This window comes from Temnothorax americanus, unplaced genomic scaffold (genome assembly GCF_048541705.1).
Source record: "Temnothorax americanus isolate GAGA-0224 unplaced genomic scaffold, ASM4854170v1 Scaffold34, whole genome shotgun sequence".
Classification (NCBI taxonomy): domain Eukaryota; kingdom Metazoa; phylum Arthropoda; class Insecta; order Hymenoptera; family Formicidae; genus Temnothorax; species Temnothorax americanus.
Genome location: NW_027509485.1, coordinates 1,308,967 through 1,329,787, shown reverse-complemented (window position 1 = coordinate 1,329,787; position 20,821 = coordinate 1,308,967). Strand labels below are relative to the sequence as shown.

General features: G+C 30.8%; 2 protein-coding genes across 2 annotated transcripts; both read left to right on the top strand.

Annotated features, from left to right (window-relative positions):
• The first annotated feature begins 1,773 nt into the window (after positions 1–1,773).
• Positions 1,774–6,025, top strand: Rsph4a (Radial spoke head protein 4a). Its single transcript, XM_077413885.1, has 11 exons — positions 1,774–2,011; positions 2,385–2,574; positions 2,714–2,913; positions 3,014–3,101; positions 3,464–3,724; positions 3,863–3,985; positions 4,410–4,563; positions 4,696–4,859; positions 4,964–5,184; positions 5,494–5,681; positions 5,795–6,025. Exons 1-11 carry the CDS (start codon positions 1,893–1,895, stop codon positions 5,884–5,886), a joined length of 1,800 nt encoding a protein of 599 aa, XP_077270011.1. The 5' UTR covers positions 1,774–1,892; the 3' UTR covers positions 5,887–6,025.
• A 1,216-nt stretch (positions 6,026–7,241) lies between these two features.
• LOC143901491 (uncharacterized) lies at positions 7,242–20,821 on the top strand. Its single transcript, XM_077413854.1, has 13 exons — positions 7,242–7,300; positions 7,388–7,725; positions 14,458–14,863; positions 15,469–15,539; positions 15,926–15,988; positions 16,079–16,168; positions 16,245–17,321; positions 17,414–17,766; positions 18,830–19,232; positions 19,700–19,900; positions 20,288–20,350; positions 20,439–20,528; positions 20,609–20,821. The coding sequence occupies exons 8-13, from the start codon at positions 17,432–17,434 to the stop codon at positions 20,819–20,821; spliced, it is 1,305 nt and encodes a 434-aa protein (XP_077269980.1). The 5' UTR covers positions 7,242–7,300; positions 7,388–7,725; positions 14,458–14,863; positions 15,469–15,539; positions 15,926–15,988; positions 16,079–16,168; positions 16,245–17,321; positions 17,414–17,431.

Genomic DNA, 20,821 nt, shown 5'->3' with positions numbered 1-20,821 from the left:
TAGCTTACAAAAATTATGCAAACGTGTATGCCAAATTACACAAGTTATTAAAAACTACAACTGAGAATTTTTTAAAATAGTAGTTTTTATTCATAATATCTGGAAAAGACATAATGCCGTTATGCATATGTATAAATATTGCAGCGCACACAGACATCAGTATAGATATAATATACATATATATGTATTATACGTTAATAACTATGCAGATAAAGTTTGGAGCGTTCATTTAAAATAATTAAAAAATTGCTTTAATTAAAAAAATTATAAAAGAGAGAGAATATATATTTATATAAAAAACCATAAAATTATAATAAGAAATTAATTTAAAAGTAATAAACAATAAATAACAAAAGATGAAGAAGAGAGCAGAATCAAATCTTCATAAAAACGCTGATTCCTGTAATTTGTAGTAAAAAATAATATACAAATGTAAAAACAATATCTATGATTTTTGACTGTAAGAATAAATTAGTTTATTAATAATCGAGGCCCCCAAAAGTGCTCAATTAAGCTCAGTGCGTACTAATATATGTAATGATGACTTGTATTTGTAAATAAAAAAATCATAACGACTGTTTCTGCGTTTTGTGCCAAAATGTACAAGTGCGCGGACAATCTTTAAGATGCATGACAGTAAGTGAATAATGATTTATTATCGGTCGACGCCTGGAAGTACTCCATTTAACCCGATATATCCGCACGTTTCTTGTTGCATTTATTATGTCTTTCTCTACATATGTGTTTCTTTGTATAAATCCTGTTTGATTAAAACAAATTTTTAATTTTTACTCCAAGAACGCTCCAAACTTCAGGTAAAAACATAACTGTTAAAGTAATATAATATAAAATTTTTATTTCACAATTCAATAATTATGTAAACAAATTTATAAGCAAAGATAAAAGTCATCATTTCTAAAACCATTTTTAACGACGTAGATTTTCAGAACTTTTCAATCAGAAAGCTTCGACATTTATATCGTTGCGACAGTTTTTGAAGATGGGGCACGCTCTACGCTGTAAAAAGAGGGTGGGCGTCAAAGGAAACAGCCAGTGACCTCGAAAAATGTCCGTCATATTTAGGACACCCGATAGACGATAACTATATTCCAGGATGCAAGCTGATAGAAACTGTACGCGTGCGACTCATCTTTATCGAGTCGTATTATTCATTCACATTTTTTTTTTAACTTACCTATTTACAGAATTATCTAGAAAATGATTGTATTTTGTTATATCATGCAATAGATGCAGAGAAAAGAAAATATATAATTAAATTTATATGATTACAAAAAAGATACATCAGATATATAAAAAATATATTAAACTAATACTGAAAACAAATTATATGTATGCATATATATATATATTTTTACTACTATTAGTACTACTATTATTTTCACGTATTCAACTCAATAATTTTATATATGTATTGTACATATATTTATACTTTAACGGAGCTTTCTTTCAATTATTTTTTTGTATATTTGTCTGCTTCTTACATCGTCACTCGGAAATGGATTCCCGTTTGTAGAAATGCGTAGGCGACATTTATCTCAGCTATCGTTCTATCTACTTTCGACAAAGCTGATTAAAAGCATTTTTAGCAGTGTGGTGTGTCGAAATAATTAGGTCATTAGATAAGATTTTATATTTTTGTAACAGCAATCGCAGCGATTTCGCGACACAGGATGGCGATGAACGGAAGAAACGGATGAACAGCGTCGATTAAAAAAAATCAGTTGGCGTTGATATATTACCAAATGATGACAGAGCTTGCGTAGTGGTTACGTTAGTGCGATAATATTACTGAGTATCCGGCGATGCGACATCGCGGGCAATTTTACAGAGCTAGCTGCATGCGGTGAGACGTGAAAAACAGCATAATAAGAATGGCATATTCTTATATCGTAGAAGAAGCACCTCCCGACGACGTTCCCAGCGTGAAGCACGACATCCGACGCGCGAAGATATTTCTTCAGAAACACAGCACGGAATCGGGTGACAGTTTGTACGCGCATCACTGAATTTCCTGCGATAAAAGCTATACAATTGTATTCCCTTTGTGTGTCGCGTACTATTATTTTCAATATATTTCAATATATATATATATATATATATATATATTCCACATATTTATTATATTTCTCCTTTATATATATATATATATATATATATATATATATATATATATACAGGAAAAAATTTAGCGTAGTAGAAACGATTGTATTGCATTAATTTTGAAATAATATTTTTTAAACATATAATAACATAATATTTTTTAATGATATAAAAACTTGAAAATGTGTGTATTGAATATAAATAAAGAATAGTTATTAAAGAGGAGTAAATAAATTATTATTAATTTACTTCTTTATTCTTAGATATGACCATTTAGTGGAGCTTTTGACAAAAATACTAGCTGAACGGCCACAAAACGCTGTTGATATTTTTGAGGAATACAGTAAAAAATTGAAAGAGGAGAGATTTAAGACTAAGACGGATTATCTTCGGGATCTGTACATACCGCACGTGCAATACGACGATGCCAAGAAGCTCATTAAGCTCTTCCAGGTGCGGTCTGACAAGTAATAGATAATGAAACCACGACACACACTTCAAGTTTTCTTCAGATAAATACATATGCAAATGACGCAAACGAGGCAAACTATAATCTTCGTTTTACCTTTCAATCTTCTTGCAATCGTGGTAGGGCATAGAGCGGATTGACGACGACGAACAAGAGAAAATAGGGGACGAAGAGGAGGTCGATAAGAAAAAGAAACATCCCAACATGTTGGATCTTTTGTTCTACTTCGAGCAGACGGGTGTAGGATTGCCACGACACGAAATAGCGTTGCTTAATTTATCGATTCGGAAACTCGCCTCGACAATACCGCTTGAAAATATTAGGTATTCGATTTATGTAGCTTATATCATATTCCAAAACTATATCGCACCATTGTATGTTTATTCAATAAATGTATCCTTTTGTTATTAATTACTATACCAGATTTTGGGGTAAAATACTTGGAAAACCTAAAAATTATTACATACTGGAAGCTGAACTTCAGGCGGATGAGCTTGCTCGAAGATTGCAGGTAAAATAATAATATTAAAATACTATTAAACTCTTGTTTTGTACCGTACAAAAGACATTGCATATAGCGATTCAATCTAATTTATAAATAAATATAGATATAGTCTCGTAAAAATGTTTGGTGACATTATATGGAGTGACGTTGAGAAAATTGATTATGCTACTCTTTGTATTCATTATAATTTATTGTTATATACTCTCTACCATATAGCTTAAAAACATGTGAATTGAAGAAAATATTTATCATAGAATTAAAATAGCTATATGAGCTTTTCTTAAATAAATAACATATAATGCAATTATTATGTACGTAACATCTTAAAATCTTCTCTAAGAATGTTATGTCACTTTCTTTAAAAATAGGAGGAGGAACATGAAATACAATCTAGAAGAGAAAAAGAGGAAACTGAAGTCGAAACAGCGGTGAAACTCGCGGCGGAAGAAGCGGAAAGAAAAATCAAGAAGGAAGATTTGGAGGGAACTGTTGAAACAACGGAAAATCCGCGCAAGGATACGTCAGAAGGAAAGCCTTTGGAGCTTGTTTTTCCATCGTTACCTGTTAATCCGTGGAGACCATTGCCAGAAATACCGATCGAGAGAATTGGGAGTGGTCTCAATAAAAAGGTGCGCATTTATAAGTTCTCGATTATCGGAATATCAAAGATGACATTTGACGGCCGCGTGATGAATTAATATTTGGCCAGTGTCACGTTGCACGCATCTTTTATAATCTCTCGCTATCTCACAGCTAATCGTATTTAGGTGTATTTTGTATGCAACACGCCTGGGTTAGACGAGTGGATCGAACTTCCGACGGTTACACCGCAGCAGATAGTAATTGCACGACAGATTGTTCGATACTGCACGGGAAACTTGGAGACACCGGTACGTGATGCCTTTTAATGAAGGAGACCTCTAGTTAGAGCGATGTTATTTGCGAACACGTCCATAAAGCATCTATAAAGTTAACCCACATATCGCTTTGTTATTCATAATATGTGACGGTATGCATATATGCGACGATATCAGAGTTTTGCGAGACGATGTATGATAACAGTAAATGAACAAGGATGGCGGAGTGATTTATGGATAAATTAAAAATTTATTTTCTAAGCAATATCTATATATGTATATATATATATATATATATATATATATATATAGCAATTGTGCGGAGAGATACCTCAAAGCAGTTATTAAAATCAAACAACGAACGACTTTTAAACTACAATAAAATTATTTTGATTAATCAATTCTATTCTTTTGGCTATTCCTTTAATTTATCATATTGTTTTTTGTTCCAAGACAGATTCATAGTTTTCCGCCGTTTCCTGGTACTGAGAAAAATTATCTTCGTGCACAAATTGCAAGAATCAGTGCGACCACTCATGTTTCGCCGATTGGTTTCTTCACATTCAGTGGAGAAGACGAGGATGAAGAGATAGAAGAAGAAAGGAAAGAAGGTAATACATAACGAATTTTCAATTCTTATTATAAATTATCTTTTAAATAGACAATGACAGAAAAAGATGCAATAATTATTAGTTATAAATTAACTATATACACTATTTAAAAACAGTATTATTTACATATAGTCTACACAGAAGAAGATTTGTCAGAAAACATTAATTATGATCCACTGCCGATCAAGGATCTTGTAGATCCCTCCATGTCAAATTGGTGTCATCATAGTCCATATATTCTCGAGCAAGGACGAACTGTCTGGTGGAATCTCGAAAAGGAGGAAAAGATTGTCGACGTTAGTTGATTAAATATTTTAGTTTCCCACTGTAAAACTATCTTTCATCGTTACTTGCAAAAGTACTTCATCAAATTGCTTGATAGGGAGCTTTAATTACATAGGAAGCAACCGAAGAGGAAGAAGAAGATGTAGAAAAAGATGAAACGGAGATGATGGAAAAAGAGATTGGACCGCCTCTCTTAACTCCTTTATCGGAAGACGCTATTGTTGACTCCGTGATACCATGGACTGTTAGACAGTCGACATACATACAACCAGACATTGCAGTAGCTTTAGTTAGATCGAATATCTGGCCTGGAGCGTTCGCATTTGCGGCAGGAAAGTACGCAAGTGCATTTAATTTTTTTTTCCAATATTAACGTTCAAATTAATTTAAGAACCAACTATTAATACATTAAAATACAAAACAATTTTATTTAAATTTTACACAGCGTCAAATTTAATGCAAAACAACTTGAAATTTATTTTATGCGTAACTTATCACGTATTCAATGATCATCGCATTCCACTGCAAAAGTTTGCGGCTAATGATAAAACAAAAAAATAAATTATGCTTAATTATAATTACACTATAAGGAAATTAATGCGCATAGAATTACGCTAATATGATTTTAATGATGTTATTTCACAGACGCTCCGCTACTATGTATATTGGTTGGGGCCACAAATACAACGTATATAATTATAGTCCTTCTGATATGCCACCTGTTCAAGATCAGTACAAAATCGGACCAGAGATTATGGAAATTCGTGATCCTACGGTCAAAGAAGAAGAGGTTTATCAATTAACGCGTTTACCATCACCAACATTACCAATGGGTGATTGCTTAAAGAAAAAAATATATTTTTTTAAATAATTCTAAAATATAATAATTACAATGTATATATATTGTTTATTTTTTTACATTTCCTAAAATAATTTTTTCTTGTAGGAGAAAAAGGAATGTTAGATAAAAAGGAGGAAGAGGAGGAGGAAGAAGAAGAAGAAGAAGAAACAGATGTTGATGAGGAGGAGGAAGATTAATAACTTTCTTCACATGTTACATGATACATTATACATTTCTAAATTTCAGCACTATATACATGTTACATCAATAGTTTTCCTATAGAGTGCACCAGGAGAGTGATATGTAATCTGGTGTACCAACAATATAGTTTTACCTTCAAAGGATACTTTAAATAATTATTGTACATTATGAAATATATTCTGAGAAAATAGTAAAATATAAGTACATTTAATATTATTAGAATAAAGATTTAAAGATTGAATATTTTTTTTTAGGTATAGATTGAATAATTGGAAAAATAATATACATTATCATGTGTATCTGTTATGTTATCTTGGAAAGTTATCTTCTTTATCGAATATCTGTGATGCTACCATCAGAGAGAAGCCTGAAAGTGGACATGCTCGCGTTTTAAATAGAATCTGTCCACTGGCGCCATCTTCCATTCTTCTCTCCATTAGACGAAGCAATAAGGCGGTTAATTAGGCAATGGTGTAATCATTATCTGAAGAAAGCTTTAAACTATCTTTATCTTATCATGGATTATCATAGTAGTACTAAATGTCCTGCATAGACTTTATTACTTATTCATTTTTATTGCAGTATATGATAATAACAATTACCTTGATGAAGAAGAATCTGATGCTACAGGAATGTCTCATATTAGACAGATACTCGAGTCTCATGCAACATCCGAGGGCGAATTTTTCGATAATGGTTATGAATACGAATAAAAACCTAAATATATTTTCATACATTTTTTAAATTTTATTATTTATTATTATAGAAGTAAAAATTTGTAGAGAAATATTATTGTGCAATCTAAAAAGTGATTCATTTTTAAATAATTATCTTGTTATAATAATACAAACTATTAAATTTTTTCGTTTTAGAATTGCTTCTTATTAAATTACATATCGCGCAATATTAGCATGCATGCGTGTCTTAATATAATATGCGTTTTAACAATTATGCAAATATTATGAAATAAGATTTCACTTGAAATTTAAAGTTAAACTATATGGAAAAAAACATTGTGTTTTGTTCAATAGTTTTTTCATGTGACTATATTTTAACGCGCGTGTACACGCGTACATAACAAATTAACTAATAAATTTATTACATATATTTTGATCATAAAATCGAAAAGTTTCCACCGCAATATAACTAATGCTACGTGTTAACGCATCGTGTTACGATAATGCACGTTTAGTTTCTTAGCGATCAATAAAGCGCTATGATTGAAAGTAACGATAAAATCATAGACCCCCCCCCCCCACGTATAACGTGTTACGATAATGCACGTTTAGTTTCTTGGCGATCAATAAAGCGCTATGATTGAAAGCTATAAATGTGTCAGTATAATTTCTGACACGTACGTATAAATTGTATAACAGTGAATACGATAAACAGAATTGTCTATAAAATAAAGTAAATACATCGTGTTCGACGGATGTTAATAATAAATTAATACCTTTTAATTTGCCTCTCTCAATAAATCCAATTCAAAATTTTCAGAAAAATTTATATACTCCAATGGATTCAAAGAAAACGCAACTTCTAGTTTCTACGAGTAAATCTTTCCAAAAAGTTGTGCGTCTCCTGGGAATCAATATGTCGAGTTACGTAGGCAGATTAAATACTCTTGCGCTTTTTGTGCTATTGGTCATTTTTTACAATCATGCAAGTTATGAGTGTAAAAATGAATATCAGTGCCGTTCTACCGTAAATTTTCTGATGTTAGTGTATTCCTTGAGGATTCTATTAGCGCTGATTATACTGAGCACATCTCTATTTCGTCTAAAGCTATTTGATTTCCCTCGCCAAGAGACGTTCATCATCGATTCCATACTTGAGTAAGTTTTTTTTGTCAAATCTATATAAGTATACATGTATAAACAAATGTCCTGGACTGACTGACTGACTGACTTATCAACGCCTAGCCCTAAATCTCGAAACATGAAATTCAGGGAGTATATATATTCCTTCTATGACGTAAGCACCAACTAAGAAAAGATTTTTAGAAATTCGATCCCTAATTAAAATCTTCTGTTTTGTACTTCGTGATTAATATGTGACTCATGACTGTTTACTCGGGGCTCAAACTGAACGCGTGCGCTCGACGAAGATACATAGTTGCGGGATAAAATAACACCCTAAAGTGTATGCAACCAAGCTTATAATACTTTTATACATATAGTGAAAATCTTTCCACAAATATCTATACTAATTTTAAAATACCGTTAAAACATACCGTTAAAAAAAATACTTCTAAAAAGCATATTTAAAAGATTAGCTGCCTAAAATTGAATATAAAATTAGACATTTAATTAAGTACTTAATTATACATATATGCTTATAATTAATGCTAAATGAGATAACGATTCTTCAATTCGTAAAGTAACGTAAATTGATTATCGTATATATAATCATTTAATTAATTAATAATCGATTTTACCCTTTATCATTAAAATTACTAATAAAATAATTATATATGTATAATAAATTTGTTGGCATTTTTTTTTGTTAAGTATATCTATCGTTAAGTGCGCCGCGTTTAAATGCAAAGTATTTAAGTCATTAGAGACATAAAAGAGACATATCTAATGCTTTCATTACATTATGTTTATTTAAGACAAAGCAATAAAGTTTTCTTATAAAAATATTGTAAATAATCTTCTCATATGCAATAAGTATGCAATAACTGATAATAATATACACCACCGGTCATTAATTTCAATACACCCCCAGATTTGATGATTTCTCTGTAAAGGATGAACATGATCCTATGTGTAAATAAAATATTATGCCGAAAATCTTTGAAGATATTGTTGCTTGAAAACGATTATTATAAAAACATTATTATAAAAGAACAACATAGATTTGTACCGGGACGCTCGACGACGACAAATCTTGTTAATTATTACAATTTTTTAATTTCTGCTGTTGAGAGTGGATCTCAGGTTGACTCAGTTTAGACCGATTTTAGAAAAGTCTTTGACTTAGTTAATCATACAATATTAATATGTAAACTTCGATTTCTAGGGTTCGGAGGTTCTCTTTTGCGTTGAGATATCCTGCTACCTATCAAACAGGTCTCAAGTCATAAAATTTAATAATAGCTTTTCCAGAAGTATAAATGTTTTGTCTGGAGTGCCGCAGGGCTTACATCTTGGCCCTCTTTTATTTATTTTTATTTATTAATGACATAGCTGCTTTTATTAAATTCTGCTTCTTCTTATTGTATGCTGATGACCTTAAATTATACCGTCGGATTAATGGACCTGCTGATGCACTTTTATTACAATATGACTTATTTGAACTTGAGGCCTGGCGTAGGAGGAACTGTCTTCGGCTTAACGCCTCTAAATGTTTTGTTATTCATTTTACTCATAGACGTAATTCTCATAATTATATAACTATACTCTTGATGGTTTACCTCTCTCATTGCAGCAGTGCGCGAAGCTCGAGATCTCGGGGTCTTATCTTATCATTTAATACACATATACAATCAATAGTTTTATCTGCTTAAAGAACGCTTGGATTCATCCTCCAATGAGGTAGATTTTTTAAGAATATAACCACTTTAAAATTATTATACTGTACGTTAGTTCGCCCCAAGTTAGAATACTGTTCCATAGTTTGGTCTCCGTATTTTAAATGCCATCAGCTATTGATTGAACGTGTGCAGCACAAATTCCTGCGTATGGCTGCTTATCGGCTAGGTAATCCCATGTCAATTACTTGCCATGACTACTGCACTATATTAGATAGATTAAATCTGCTATCGTTAGAAAGTAGAGGAGACTAACCTTTGACCTCACATTTATTTTTAAGCTTCTCAATCACTCTACTGATTGTCCGGATTTGTTGGAACGTATATCTATTTTAACATCCCGACTAGAGAATTAAGACAGTACTCCATCTTCCACATCGGGTATCACCGTACTTTGTATAGCGCAAATTTTTGTGTAAATAGGCTAATAATATCTGCAAGTAATTTCTCCAATAGGGTTGACTCTTTTGGTGGCTCTGTATTAACTTTTAAACAAAAACTTTTCTCGTCTACTCTTGTAACCTGAATGTTCTCCATATTATGTGTTGTACAATTTTAATTTTATTGTATTGTTCTTGTTTTTCTTTTCTTTTTGTACGTTAAAAAGTTTATTACTCGTTAATAAAGTTTATTATTATTATTATTATGATATGTGTTTTACACAAAAATAAATGTACCTGCTGTTATAATTACTTCCGACACTTGCATGCATCGTATTTTTATATATTATTTATATAAAAATCTTTGAAAACTGTGTAGTTTTCGAAGAAACAGCGGCTAACAGCCGGAAATTGTCTGATCCCTGGAAATAAATAAGAAAATACGCGCGTAAGATCAAATTAAATAATGTATAAAAATACGATGCATGCAAGTGAAGTGTTTATAACAACAAGTGGATTCATTTCTGTGCAAAACACACGTATCATATGTTCATCCTTTACAGAGAAATCAACGAATCTGGAGGTGTATTGAAATTAATGAGCGGTAATGTATTTATCGTTATAATCATTTGACATTTGGAGATTTTTCGTGCCGCCTAAATCACAAACTTTTTCAGTAATTTGTAATCAATATCAAGAGACACGGTAGTGTCTCGCGCCAAGTACACGCGGAGCGAGACCGACCGTGACTCTTTTACGCGACGCGACGGGTTGCGAGTACCCGAGATGTTGAGATCTCGACAACGAGTGAACGGATCAAGTCTAAGTAGGCTTGATCGATAGCTTGGGGTCCAATTAGGGAGGGGGTTTCTCTCATAATATTCCGCTACGTGCCTTACGAGCGGAGATATTGCGACGCAAAGTCCAAATGTGAAAATTTATTTTTAAGATACTCCTAACGCTCTCATTCAATATTATTATGATTATCAGAGAAACGTCCTTTTCACTTTTTCGACGCTGGCGGCGCAGGTATCGCCAGTTTCGATATCGCGCGCGTATTTCAAAATTAGGTCGATAAACTTATCGGTCAGGAGGAAGATTTCTATTTAAGTAAAAATTAGGTATATATATAATAAATATTGAGTCAACGGAAAAGTAGGTTCTCTATGCTTGGCAGAAAGTGCCGCTAGGGAATTTTTAAGTCGATTCTTATGAATCAAGCTTGAATTTGATGTCTATGTATCCCAGGTTGCCGATGACAAGGTCCAGATAGTGCGCTTTATAGTTTTCGGTGTCCAGGTGTAATAATACGTTGAATTCGATGTCTACGTGTCCCAGGTTGCCGATGACGAGGTCCACATAGTGCGCTCCGTAGTTTTTGGTGTCTACGTGTATTAATATCTTGAATTCGATGTCCACGTGTCCCAGATTGCCGATGACGGGATCCAGATAATGCGCTTCATAGATTTCGGTGTCCAGGTGTAATAATACGTTGAATTCGATGTCTACGTGTCCCAGGTTGCCGATGACGAGGTCCACATAGTGCGCTCCGTAGTTTTTGGTGTCTACGTGTATTAATATCTTGAATTCGATGTCCACGTGTCCCAGGTTGCCGATGACGGGATCCAGATAATGCGCTTCATAGTTTTCGGTGTCCAGGTGTAATCGTACGTTGAATGCGATGTCTAGGTGTCCCAGGTTGCCGATGACAAGGTCCACATAGTGCGCTCCGTAGTTTTCGGTGTCTACGTGTATTAATACCTTGAAATTGATGTCTAGGTGTCCCAGGTTGCTGATGACGAGGTCCACATAATGCGCTTCATAGTTTTTGGTGTCTAGGTGTATTAATAACTTTAAATCTGAATGGGTGCGTTCAGCCGATACTCCGCTAGCCTAGCAATCGTGAGCAGTTGCTCGTTTTTGCTCGTTTCTTCTCTTTTTAATCCAGTAAGTCAAAAAAGAGGAAACGAGCAAAAACGAGCGACTGCTCACGATTGCTAGGCTAGCAAAGTATCGGCTGAACGCACCCAATGTAGGACACGTAGATATCGAATTCGAGGTATTAATACATGTAGACACCGAAAACTACGAAGCGCACTATGTGGACCTCGTCATCGGCAACTTGGAACACGTGGCCATCAAATTCAAGGTATTAATACACCTGGACACCGAAAACTATAGAGCGCGCTATGTGGACCTCGTCATCGGCAACCTGGGACACCTAAACATTGAATTCAAGCTTGATTCATAAAAATCGACTTAAAATTTCCCTAGCGGCAGAATTAAAATTATGTCATGACATAATAAAAATCGCTGAATTAAAATTATGTCTAGACATAATAAAAATTGGACAAAAATTATGTTTAGACATAATAAAAATTGGATGAATTAAAATTATGTCTGACGTAAAAATAATTATCAAAAATATCGATACCTGAAGATATCGGTGCATATACAGTTGCGAACAACATTCAGTAAGACACGCAAATAAAAATAAATAAAGAATTTTACAGTTAACGACTTATTAACATTAATCATGCTTTATTGCGATTATGTTTTATGTTGAAATTGAAAAATATATACAAGGTGTACAACTAAAAGGGTTACAGATTATTATTTTTAAAAAACTGAGCAAAATATTAAATTGTTGTTTTCTTTAGAAATAATAATCCGTAACACTTTTAGCTTCATACCTTGTATTATATACGGTTTATGAAATTATAAGATATATTGTTTATAAGATTAAGTTGCGTAACACTACAAAAAGGCGTGATATCCGTACAAAATTACCTTTTTAAAAAAAAGGTAAAATGAGCGCCAAGTACACGCATAATAGTGTATATGTATTATGTTGTTACCCTGTTATGTTGTTACCTCGAAAAAAACAAAGTGGTAGTATTATACCTCCAAATAGCTTTATCCTGTACATACTGTTTATACAATGCGTAATATACTACAAAAAGGCGTGATATCCGCACAAAATTACCTTTTTTAAAAAAAGGTAAAAAAAGGCGCCAAGTACACGTATAGTAGTGTATATATGTTGTTACCTAAAAAAAAAGAAAGTGGTAGTATTATACCTCGAAAAAACCTAAGTAACAAGTGGTAGATCTTTATATCTCGAAAAATCTCGAAAAAATCTAAGCAGTAGTATCTTTATTTCCGAAAAATTACCCAAGTGATACACGTCACAAAATTATGTTACCTTATCAAAAAAAAGAGTCGCGCTTCAAGTGATCTATTACAATTACAAAAAAGAAATGATATCTCTTTAAGTTAGAGCGCCAATTACAGAGAGAACATGTATATTGCCTCAAAAAATAATTGTTGCACTACATTGAAAAATCTTTACATTGTGTCAATTAGAAAAGAATGTATAATAACAATTTTATAAGATTAAAAAATTTTATTTAAATTTAACAAGGGAATACAAGATATTTAAATACAAAGTTATTTACATGTGTATTTTTTAATGGCCACAAAGAATTACAGAAGTAACAGTACAAAATAAAAATATTTTATTAAAATACATAAATTTTTCTTGTAAAAAAACTTGGCGCTGCTAGACCTTTTATAAATAAATAAAAACAACAATAAATAAAAATAATTCAGAGAAGAATACAATGGGAGTAATATTAAATGATTATCAGCGTGGATGTGGGAGTGAGTGATATGGGTGTGCGTGACTACGCGGACGGCGGATAATGCGGCTTATAATTAAGTATAGAATAAGTTTATTTATTTATTTAAAATTTCGAGGTCTAGCAGCGCCAAGTTTTTTTACAAGAAAAATTTATGTATTTTAATAAAATATTTTTATTTTGTACTGTTACTTCTGTAATTCTTTGTGGCCATTAAAAAATACACATGTAAATAACTTTGTATTTAAATATCTTGTATTCCTTTGTTAAATTTAAATAAAATTGTTTAATCTTATAAAATTGTTATTATACATTCTTTTCTAATTGACACAATGTAAAGATTTTTCAATGTAGTGCAACAATTATTTTTTAAAGCAATATACATGTTCTCTCTGTAATTGGCGCTCTAACTTAAAGAGATATCATTTCTTTTTTGTAATTGTAATAGATCACTTGAAGCGCGACTCTTTTTTTTGATAAGGTAACATAATTTTGTGACGTGTATCACTTGGGTTATAATTTTTCGGAAATAAAGATACTACTGCTTAGATTTTTTCGAGATTTTTCGAGATATAAAGATCTACCACTTGTTACTTAGGTTTTTTCGAGGTATAATACTACCACTTTCTTTTTTTTTTTAGGTCAATATTTACAAGATCTAGACAGTATATTGGACGCAGCTCCGCAATGTGGAACTATATAATTCCAAAAACTTTTCCGCTAGAATAAATTCCGCAAAATATATTAGAAATAAAATTCTGTACCAACGTTATCTCAAATATAATGGCTATAATCTTCCTCAAATACAATTCCACGTGTCATATGCGTTTTTACAGAAAATCTCCAGTTTATGATCATCTGGCAATGCAGAACTAAAAATCGCACATAAATATGGCGATTGGTTCCTTATTGCACAATTGCATTCTATTGCTCATAATATCTATTATGTTCTATTAAACCCAATAAATACATTATTTTATTCTAGCTATATTCGATTGCTTTATATTTCAGATTGTACGGCGCACAATTCACAAACAAAGATATTTTCCTCGCGCATCTGCAGGACATCGCGACCGCAATAATAGCATTATTGGACGTGATGCAAACCTTGTACAATATAATCACTGACAATCATATACATTTTGGACATATATGTCTTAACGTGTTTATCTGGTACAGCAGAATGTGCACATTAATTACGAATGGGCTATTCAGTCATTACATATACGATGTATATCTGAGATCTCGCAAATTGAATAAGATCGCAGTACAGCATTCGAGGGAAAACCTATCGATTTCTTATATTGATTCTACCGCAAATTCAAATTTACTATTTAATAAATGTAACAATGCTGTAATTACCAAATTCCGTTCGATTCAACATATTCATCATAAATTGTATATTTTAGCGACAAAGGTAACTTTAACATAATGTTATCTGCAATTTATTAATTGATCTGCGATTGATCAATTGATTATTAATTATTCGTCATATCGCAGCTCAAACTATGGATTTATAATCAATTAACAATTAACCCGTAGAGGCCTTCAAATCCAGCTACTTTAAATTTGATGATTTTGATTTCAGATTCGTATTATAATTAGCAATCTAAAAAATTCTTAATTACTAAATTTGGTATAAATTAAAATAATATTTCTTATTTTCTTGTCAGAATAACGTCTTATAATGTAGCTATCTAAAGATTAAACTTCTCTATTTTTATAGCACTACAATTTTTACGAATGTTGATTTCATCTTAATATACTAAAAATACGAAGATTCGAAAACAATTATGTTGTATAGCATGAATTACTGTTATAATTCAAATTATTATTCTCTTTAGTAATTCTTACTAATACGAGTTTATTTTTACCCCCAGATAAATACAAATTTTAGTCTACCACTTCTCATAATATTTGCTCTAGGTTTGACTTCAATAATTAATAATTTTTATATAGGATATTATTATATAATATCAAACCGTGGCATCATCCAAATAATAAAAGAATTATACTTTGTAGTCTTCTATGCACTCTTCTATGCTCTTCAATTTCTGTACGTCAGTTACATTTGTCAGCGATTGAAAAATGCAGTTGAGTATTATTATTTACTTGCTTATTTATAAATATACAGAGCACTCCGTAATTCGCATCAATTGTATATAGTATGTGTTAATTTTCCTCTTCTAAATCTTAATAAAAAACGAATTAAGTAGACCTAAACTATACATAATATAATTTCATTTTGAAGCAAAACGAAGGTAATCTTGTACTTTTTCTGCATTTTTAGCTAAAAAAAACTTTTGAAATCAGATTGCGTCGTTTTCGAAGCCATCTAGCTTTTTGTCTAAAATATTTTTCGATATCACCAATAGTTTCAAATATTTATATATTTGTGCGCATGTGTGTCGGGTGTGCATGCGAACATAGTTAGATGAGAGAGCGTGGCATAACGTGATTTTAATTTTGTTACTTTTAGTTTAGGCAAATGGCAATCATTTTGCACAATGCTTTCCTGGAGTATAAATCATTGCGAGCTGAAGTAAGATTATATTTATATGTAACATTTTAAATACAAAATATTTTTGGATAGGTATACTCTTTTGTATAAACTTAAATATGTATTATTTAGGTGGTGCATTTTTCACTTCAGCTGGTCCATGAGAATTTAACGTTTACTGCTTTAGGGCTATTTGAAATCAATATTCCTCTCATGTGTTCCGTAAGTAAAAAATATACATTTATTTATTCGCACAATAATATAATGCTGCGTGTTAAATAAAGTTTTATTTTTCTAGGTTGCTGGAGCTGTAGCAACGTATGTAGTTATAATCATTGAATTTGACCAAGAATTTATTAATGCAGGCAATGCAACTACTACTACTGTTACTACTATTACTACTACATAGAATCACATCAAAAATAATTTTACAAGTGTGTTATCGCATAATTTGAATGATCTTAAAATTCTTAAAAGCTTATAAGCAATTTATAAAAATTTAAAAACTTGAAATTAAAATAGAAATTATGATGTCTACATCTATTAAAAAAATGTATATAATACTAATAATTATATTTAATTAATGTAGGGTATCCAGCCGTAGCCAATTTTTCAAAGAATCTTCAGTTGTCAAAAATCTTAAAGTTACTTCTAGTTTCAACATCAATTAGTTTTTTCACATTTTTCTTCGTTTAACAATAATATAAATAACAGGCTAAATAATTACAATAATATAAATAAGAACACATTTCAGTAAATTTGCAAATTGTATTTTATCTGCTAATTGTTTTGTCCATTAAAATAACTTAGCGGACACCAACTAATAATAACATGAGACATAATAATAATGACGCGATGTTACTGTTAGTTGGTGTTTGCTGAAAAATCTTTTTAAAACCATTTAGATATTCTGGACACTGATCTTTTATTTTTCTCTTCAATGAATTTAAAAGAGTCTAATTAATTTGTGCTAATATATAGTGTACACTTGCGTTGTACTTAAAATAAAATAGATATATATTATAAATTAGAGTAGGACAAGCATATTTGTTTTACTCTAACTTATTGCACTAATATGCGCCAATTCAGGAAGTTCTTTAAAAAAGAACAAACCTTTATTACATATATGTCGACCATAAAAGCAAAAAGCAATTTTCATCGCAATATAACTCATGCTATTACATGTTAACGCGTTGTGTTACGATAATGCGTATTTATTTTCTCATCAGCGATCAATAAAACGCTACGATTGAAAGTAACGATAAAATCATAGACCCCCATGTACAATGTGTCAGTAGAATTTCTGAGACGCACGTATAAGTTGTACAACAGTAAATACGATAAACAGAATTGTTCAAAATCAAATAAAAATTAGGTAAATATATCGTGTTCAACGGATATTAATGATAAAGTAATTGTTATATCTTTAGCTTGTGTGTTTAAATAAATCCAATCAAAAATTTTCAGAATAACTTATATACTACAATGGATCGAAAGAAAAAGCAACTTTTAGTTTCTACAAGTGAATTTTTGGAAAAAGTTTCGCGTTTCCTGGGAATCAATCTGTCGAGTTACATAAATAGATTATATAATCTTGCGCTTCTTGTGATATTGGTCATTTTCTTGAGTCAAAACTCTTGGACAATCAATTGTTTATCTAATGATCATTGCAAGCAACGTTTTGCCGTAAAGTTTTTGATAGGGTTAACATATTCCTTGAAGGTTCTATTAGTGCTGATTATACTGAGCACATCCCTATTTCATCCAAAACAATTTGTTTTCCCTCGCCAAGAGACGTTTGTCATAGATTCCATACTTGAGTATGTTCTTTTTGTTAAATAATTATATATTATTCAAGTCTTTATATAATTTTATATATAATTATATCAAGCGTCATTAATCGCGCGCGCTCGACGAATATATATATATATATATATACAATATATATATATATATATATATATATATATATATATGTATGTGTGTAGTGAAAATCTTTATATAAAGCATATTTGGTTATATATACTTATAATTAATGCAAAATAAGATAATAATTCTTTAATTCGTAAAGTCAAGTTTTATCAGCTGTTATTAAAAAGCAAAATTTATCACAGATTCAGCTTTGTAACTTAAAGTGTATTAAAGAAATTGATTGTTGTATATATAATTACATCACAAAATTTAATTAATACTCGATCTCACTCTTTATATCATTAAAATTTCTAATAAGATATATGTAGGTATAATAAATTTGTTGACATTTTGTTAAATATATCTTTAAACGCGCTACATTTAAATACAAAGTTTTTAAGTCATTGGAGACATAATAGAGATATTTAATGTTCTCATTACATTATGTTTGCTTAAGACAAAGAGCGCAAAGTCGTCTAATAAAAATATTGTAAATATAATAATTTTCTTATATGCAATAAATTATGGCTAATAATAATTTTTTCATTAATCATTTGACATTTAAAGATTTTTTGTACCGTCGTTATTACACGCTATTTAATTATTTTGAAATCAATATTTACAAGATCATAGATTGTATATTGGACGCATTCTGCCATGCAGAACCAATTTCAAAACCTTACTATTCCGCTAGAATAAATTTTGCGAAATAGAAACAAAATTCTGTGCCAACGTGTTATAATACATGCCAACGTCAAATATAATTACCAAACTATAATCTTTTTCAAATACAATTCTATGTGTTATATGGATTTTTAGAAAATCTCTTGTTCAATTTGTGATCACTTGGCAATGCAGAATTAAAAATCACGACAATGGCGCTTGGTTCCTTATTGCATAACTGTATCCTATTATAAGTAGTCATAATCTATTATATTTTATTATAATCGGTTTGGTTGCTTCATATTTCAGGTCGTACGGTGCACGATTCACAAATAATGATATTTTTCTCGCGCATCTACAGGACATCGTGACCGTGAAAATAGCATTATTGGATACGATGAAAACCTTGTACGATATAATCGCTTACACTAATTTATTTGAAGATATACCCTTCTCCATGTTTAACTGGTACTGCCGAACGTGCATATTAATTACAAATGGGTTATTCAGTCATCACATATACGATGTATATCTGAGATCTCGCGAATTGAATAAGATCGCAGTACAGCATTCGAGGGAAAACTTATCGGTTTCTCATATTGATTTTACCACAAGCTCAAATTTATTATTTAATAAATGCAACAATGCTGTAATTACCAAATTCCGTTCGATTCAATATGTTCATCATGAATTGTATATTTTAGCGACAAAGGTAATTTTAACATAATGTTATCTGCAATTTATCAATTGATCTGCAATTGATCAGTTGATTATTAATTATCGATTATATCGCAGCCTAAATATGAATTTATAATCAATTAATAATTAACCTGTAGAGGTCTTCGATTTCAGCCATTTTAAATTTGATAATTTTGACTTCAGAATTTGTATTATAATTAGCAGTCTCAAAAATTCTTAGGTAACTACTAAATTTTGTATAAATTAAAATAATATTTTTTTTCTTCTTGTCAGAATAACGTCTTATAATGTGGCTCTTTAAAGATTAAACTTCTCTATTTTTATAGCACTATAATTTTTACGAATGTTGATTTCATCCTAATATACTAAAAATACGAAGATTTGAATACAATTATGTTGCGTAGCATGAATTACTGTTGTAATTTAAATTATCATTCTCTTTAGTAATTCTTACTAATACGAGTTTATTTTTACCACCAGATAAATACAAACTTTAGTCTACAACTTCTCACAATGTCTACTCTATGTTTAACTAATGTAATTTTTTGCCTTTATACTATACATCATAGTATAGAAACAAACATTGACATTGAAATAATAATAGGCTATGTACATATGACATTCTTCTTTGCTCTTCCATTTCTGTACGTCAGTTACATTTGTCAGCGATCGAGAAATGCAGTTGAGTTTTATTTATTAGCTTATTTATAAATATACAGAGCACTTTGTAATTAGCACTAATTATACAGTACGTGCTAATTTTTTTAATAAAAAACAAAATTAAGAAGTCTAATTAAATTTCTAAAACTATATATAATATAATTTTGTTTGAGATAAAACAAAGATAATCTTACACCTTTGCTGCACTTTTAGCTAAAAAAAAACTTTTGAAATCAATTTACGTCCTCCTCGAAGCTTTTTGTCTAAATTATTTTTTGATATCACCAATAGTTTTGAATATTCATATATTCGTGCGTGTATATCGGGTATGCGTGCGAACATAGTTACTATAGTTAGATATAAGAGAGCGTGGCATAACGTGATTTTAATTTTGTTATATACGTTTAGTTTCGGCAAATGGCAATCATTTTGCACAATGCTTTTCTGGAGTATAAATCATTACGGGCTGAAGTAAGATTATTTATATGTAACATTTTAAATACGAAATATTTTTGGATAGGTATACTCTTTTGTATAAACTTATATATGTATTATTTAGGTGGTGCATTTTTCACTTCAGCTGGTCCATGAGAATTTAACGTTTACTGCTTTAGGACTCTTTGAAATCAATATTCCTCTCATATGCTCTGTAAGCAAAAAATGTATTTTTATTTATTCGCACAATAACATATAATGCAGGATCTGTTAAATAAAGTTTTATTCTTCTAGGTTGCTGGAGCTATAATAACATATTCCGTTATGGTCATTCAATTGGACACAAAATTTGCTATTGCAGACAATGCAACTATTACTACTATTACTGCTATTACTGCTATTACTGCTATTACTACTACTACTACTACTACTACTATTATATACAATGACACTAAAAATAATTCTAGTTTGTTATTATATGATTTAAATGATCTTAAAATTTTTTAA

Coding starts and splice junctions, on each gene's coding strand:
- Rsph4a (XM_077413885.1), top strand. CDS start 1,893: ATGGCATATTCTTATATCGTAGAAGAAGCACCTCCCGACGACGTTCCC. Junction 3,102..3,463: donor AGCTTGCTCGAAGATTGCAG/GTAAAATAATAA, acceptor CTTTAAAAATAG/GAGGAGGAACATGAAATACA. Junction 3,986..4,409: donor CGGGAAACTTGGAGACACCG/GTACGTGATGCC, acceptor GTTCCAAGACAG/ATTCATAGTTTTCCGCCGTT.
- LOC143901491 (XM_077413854.1), top strand. CDS start 17,432: ATGGATCGAAAGAAAAAGCAACTTTTAGTTTCTACAAGTGAATTTTTG. Junction 20,351..20,438: donor ATAAATCATTACGGGCTGAA/GTAAGATTATTT, acceptor TGTATTATTTAG/GTGGTGCATTTTTCACTTCA. Junction 20,529..20,608: donor ATATTCCTCTCATATGCTCT/GTAAGCAAAAAA, acceptor TTATTCTTCTAG/GTTGCTGGAGCTATAATAAC.